Below are 5,671 nucleotides of genomic sequence, written 5' to 3'. Positions count from 1 at the left end.
CATTGTATTTCTCCGCTTGTCCAATAGGAAGTGTAAAAAATAAAGGCCCAAAATTAAAGAATAGTTACCCTGTTATGTCATTCTTTTAACTGTAGAACACTATTTTTCTATTTTACGTTAATTGGTCAATAGTTGTTGTACTCATTAAGTATAAGTTGGGATTATAGTATTAGAATTGCTGCATCTGACTTATAAATTTTCTTTATGGTATACACTTGTCCTCAAAATTATTCATATATGTACTTATTAATTTTTGTGCTGGAACTACTACATTTTCGTCAAGTTCTTTTTATTTATGAATTTTATGTGACCAAAATGTGAATAAACAACAATTATACACAATTGAAAGAACTTTTGATTTCATTGGTATTTTATTTATTTATAACTAAAAAATGGTCTATTCATAATTATTTATACCCTATATACATATACTATATTTTTTAATAGTCAATAGTATTTACTTCGTCTTTTATGACTGTTTTACGACAATTTTTGTAAGTTCTAGAAGCTTCCTGTATATGTCCGGTACAACGTCGGCCAACCTTTCCTTGACAAATGCCTCAAGCTGGGTTCGGTTGTAACCTTTTACTTCAGAAGGCACTGATGCAGGTCCTTCATCTTCACCATGCTTACCAAAAATTGAATGTGACGAGACGACTATTACTGAAAAAATGATATTTCTTATCATGTTTTACATTTGGCCATTAGCAGAGATATTTATTCTATTAAGATATCTTGTACGAACTTTAAGACAAAAATCCACACGTTTGACACATTTACATTTGGTGTATAATTATAATTACAAATACGTAGAACTATATAATCCTTAAAGATTATAAAATAAAACAGGACCTGTTACTTTAATGGTATATATAAGAATGAGTCTGTATTCGTTTACTCGCTTGTTATATATACAAGTTACTATGAATACAGTAATAATAATAAGAACAGTCACACATCATCTCCCCTTGTAAAGAGAGTTAAACTCAAATAATTATTTAAATATATTAAAACGAGGACTGCGTCTTGGCTTGGTCGGAGATTTAGGTATATCTGAAGTTGGTTCCATTTGTTTATAATCTCACTTTATATTAATCGCATTTCTTCACTTTCTGGATCCGTCTTCCATTTTGACCTCATAGGAATTTGCATGCCTATGCTTCGATATAATGCCCGCCTTACGTTTCCATCTCTTTGATATTTCATCTTGCCAACATACTCTCTCCCCTTTTGGAAAGTAATTTACTGATTATATTGATCATTCTCGTACATTCGTAATTATCCTTTTAGTTTTCTTCTAAACATAATCTCAGCTGGAGAATCCCAATCTCCTTTTGGTGTATTCCGAAATTCGGCTAAAGTTTTTATAAATTTGGCATAATTATAATCTACTTTTTCCATTAAATTTTTCAAATTTTTAACTGATGATTCGGCAATGAGCGTAGTAAGGTGATGAAATTTCGTGGATAATGCTATTGAAATGAGAAAATTTCTTTAATTCTTCACTTTTAAAGTGAGGACCACCATCACTTCTTACATGTTTTAGGAACCCAAAGTCATAAAACCAATCTAGTAGAATATTATTTATCTCTGTCGTCGTTATTAAAAATCTTATTAATCCTGGATTTAATGTATCAACTCGGTTAAATATATCTTCCAATGGTTTATGATCTGTTTTGACATAGAAATTAGCACCTTTTCAATAGTGCTAACATTTTTCCATGCTCCAGGTAATTACTTAATATTCCAGTTCTATTAATGAATATCGTGTTTCGGCAGGAGTTTATATTCGAGAACCACATTGAATTAAATATTTTCTATCATATTCATCACTTTCATCCTGTTGAATGAGAGAAACCCCAATACCCTTAAGTTTACTCGCGTCAGTACCCGACTTGGTTATTTTTTAACATCGAAATGAGCCAAAACTGATGTTGAGTTCATAACTCTAATTGATTCATCGAAAGCTTTTTGTTGTTCTTTTTGCCATTGATATTCAACATTATTCTTTAATAGTTCTCTAAAGGGTGCTGTAACTTTTGTATAGTATGGATCTAATTGATTGGTTAGTCCAATCAACGATCTTAATTCAGTAAGATTCTTTGGCTCTAGGAACTTCACAATTCCATTTTTTTTTCAAGATCTTGCTCGATACCTTCACCAGATATGAGCATATCTGCAAATTTCACTTTGGTTCCGTATTGAATTTTATCTTTTGATAAGGTAATATTGTTCTTCTCACAACGTCTGAGTACTTCTTCCACCTTTTGTAAAAGTTCATCTTCATTTTCACCAGATATCAAAATATCATACACAATCTTCTTTACATTCTTGATTCCATATAAAACAGCGTCTATATTAGCACAAAATTCACTGTTAAAACTACAAAGACCCATCAAAGCTTGACAATATCGAAATTTTCCTCGGGGTTTGTTAAATATTGTTAAAGCTCTACTTTCTTCGTCCAAAAGTGTCTGAAAATTACCCATTTACAATCTAATTTCATGGTTGCAATTCGAACAAATAAAATTAAAACTATAATATCAATCCTCAATCATTTGGTCTCATACTCTATAACGAATACAACGTTTTCACATAGACGAGCTACTTGTATTGTTTCGGCTGTTGGTATATCTTCGATCTCCTTTTAAATCACCAAATCTATTAATGTTACCTTTTAGGGTCACTGAATTATTTTCAAATTTTTGTCCTCTTGGAACAGCATTAATAAAGTCTTGATCACTTTGAGATTTCACTTCCCTTTTATTAATTCCTCTTGCTTCAAAAGATTTAGACTTTTCTTCAATGACTCTCTAGTTAAATCTCCACCTGCTTTGAGATATTTTTGTCTCATCGTCGTTATTTGTGGTAATAATGCATCGAAAAATATATAACTGTTCAATACATATATTATTTACGTCCCCTTCATCTTCTAAAATATCTATTCTTCTTTCGAAATTAGACATATCTTCATATTCTCTTTGAGTTACCCTGAAGTAATTTAATCTCCTTGAAAACAATGGATATATTTCAAAAAGATTAATTGCTTACAATATTGTTATCTTCACCAAATATAGGCATATCTGACAAAATTTTCGAGGCAATAGCTGTTTCCACATCTATAGACAAACAACTACGAAAGTAGGCATGCTGATCTTGAATAGGAATAATTTTCATATCACTAGTAGAATAATATGACATATATTTATATCTACTGAACCAATTCTTCATTTTCTCTATTGTGTCACATTTTTGCAAGGGTTTGGACTTTTGATAATCGTTTGGTCGGCAAATCTTGGATTCATCAATTTTTGGAGTAGATAGAGAAGTAGACTGAGACAAATTCGAAAGAATATCTTCCATGGGTTTAATCAGAACCACTCTTCCCTCGCCAACAACTTCGTTATATCTTTGAAATTGTTCCTTAAGATCCAATAGAATAAAGTGTTCTTCGTTTTTATCTCCTCCATTACAATCCATCCAGCAATTATCACCATCCTCAAACCATTAATATATATACTCATAGTGTTTAATAGAATCCTGTAATTCTTGGATACTGATGAATTATGTGAATTATCTTTGTTCAGATTTATATGAATTTTAAGACTTATAATAGCTCTAGTGGGAACACCTTTCATTCTTGGTTTTAGTTGCCACCTTTAATTAATTACTAAGTCCAATGCACTAACAACAACGATCAATTTGAATTACGTCGCATAAAGATATACTCGACACAAATATACTTGGATAAATCCACGTTTAATATGTATTCTCTCAATTTTATCGATCTTCCTTACTTGTCGTTTTCAAAATATTATGGAATTGATTAACTTTGACTTAATTACTTAATTGGGTTTCCCCACTGCGCCATAATTGATAATTATAATTACAAATACATAGCACTAAATTATCCTAAAAATAAAACAAGACTTTTTAGTTTGATAGCATATATAAGAATGAGTCATTTACTAATAATAATTTTGAACATTGTATTTTTGGCTATCCATTAATAAAATACTCATGAAGCAAAAAGTTCCTTGCATTGGGTATAGATGTCTTTTTTCACTTGTTTGTATTTATAATTTACAAACTTGTCAAAAATGTAATAATTTCATCATCAAAATAAAAAAATCACAAAAATTAAAAGGGGTATGAACAATTTTGAGAACAAGTGTAAATAATGTATATTTCCTTCTTTAATCGCTACCGAGTATTGAATCTACTCACATTGAGTTCAAGAGAATAATTTCAGCAGGGCAATTTGTTCTTTGACATACTTTACTTCTGCAATAACACTATAAATAAAACTACACTAGTGGATATGATATATAAAATTAGCTTGTTTCATAATAATCCAAGATAACCGATTTTCAGTTCTTATAAAAATAAATAGTACATTTTTATGTAACTTGAGATAACTTTGTAAAATATTACAAATTTTAAAAGATATTTTTTTACTAAAATTTTTATATAAAATTTTCGAGAAAAAAGATCAGTCTTACGTGCAGGAAATATCAGCTCATAATTTTGATGGCATGTCATATGATACATGAAAAATATATATATCAAATATGCCCTTGTAATAAAGTGGAAATATATTTTTAAATTAGATTATTTCTTTATCTCAAAGATAACTTACCTTTATTATGTAATGAAATAATTCATTTTGTATGTTTACGATTCAATGATTCAAAGTTACAGTACTTTCATTAACAAAAAAAACCGCAAAAAGCTTTAGTTATCCTTTTTTTAAGTACTTTTATACGTCTTGTAAAAAAATGTCTAAAATATTTGACAGTTTAATGAATTGTTTAAATAACTCAGCAAACATATTTATAACTTTTTGTTGTTATTTTAGCTGTAAAAATGTAAGAAAATTCTTCAAATGGAGGTCTTTGAATGCCTACTGGCTAAAACCCACGATTAGTTTTTGTTATTTAAGCCTTAGAACACAAAAATGACCATTAAAACTTTTAATCTCTACAGGTTTGACCTTTAAAGTCTTTTTAAAAAAATCAAGTGTTAAGGATATAGCTACAGTTGAGTGCCGTAATTCTACATGAAATAACTTGTGCACAGTAACTTCGTATAAAATATATTCGTAAAAGGACAATTGATATAAAACATTTTCGATAAGGACATTTTTTATAAAACCATTTCGTATAAATCTATCAGGAAACTTTCATCGACTTTATGAAAATTATAATCTGCAATATGTTTCTCCTATTGGTTCGGGGTATATTTGGTGGCTAAATAGGGCTCTTATTAGTTGCTTCAAGTCTCAGCGGTGGGGTACATCCCGTCTTAGGACCCGGCAGTACCCGAAAACACCACCAACATTCGGTGTACAATTGGAAGATGGGGGGGATCTTCGTAGTTTCTTCTAGTATCGGCGGTGGGTGGTATCCTGTGTTGGGATAAGGTGATACCCGAAAACAACTCTAACGTTTATATAACAATTGGGTATCGTAAGGGGCTCTTATTAGTTTGTTCAAGTATTGGCAGTGAGTTGCATCCCGTTTTGGGACCTCGCATTTCCTGAAAATACCCCCGACATTGGAGGTACATTTGAGGGGTTGTAAGGGGCTCTTAAGTTATTTAAGTATAGCCAGTACTCAAAAACACACCCAATATTCGGGTATAAAATTACAATTCATAAAGTCTATGCTCC

At 30.6% G+C, this 5,671-nt stretch overlaps 1 protein-coding gene across 1 annotated transcript; it reads right to left on the bottom strand.

The window, feature by feature from the left end:
* Positions 1–1,899: 1,899 nt before the first annotated feature.
* Positions 1,900–2,489, bottom strand: LOC139905315 (uncharacterized). The gene is made up of 2 exons (XM_071888309.1): positions 2,156–2,489; positions 1,900–2,108 (listed from the first exon to the last, which is right to left on the bottom strand). Exons 1-2 carry the CDS (start codon positions 2,487–2,489, stop codon positions 1,900–1,902), a joined length of 543 nt encoding a protein of 180 aa, XP_071744410.1.
* Between the last annotated feature and the right edge of the window lie 3,182 nt (positions 2,490–5,671).

This window comes from Lepeophtheirus salmonis, chromosome 1, assembly GCF_016086655.4.
Source record: "Lepeophtheirus salmonis chromosome 1, UVic_Lsal_1.4, whole genome shotgun sequence".
NCBI classification, from domain to species: Eukaryota; Metazoa; Arthropoda; class Copepoda; order Siphonostomatoida; family Caligidae; genus Lepeophtheirus; species Lepeophtheirus salmonis.
Note: the sequence above shows the minus strand (reverse complement) of the source record. Positions and strands in the feature narration are given on the sequence as shown.

Excerpts from the sequence above, each read along its gene's own strand:
- LOC139905315 (XM_071888309.1), bottom strand. The coding sequence starts at position 2,489 with ATGGGTAATTTTCAGACACTTTTGGACGAAGAAAGTAGAGCTTTAACA. Across the intron at positions 2,109-2,155 it reads TATGCTCATATCTGGTGAAG|AGCCAAAGAATCTTACTGAA; the intron begins GTATCGAGCAAG and ends TGAAGTTCCTAG.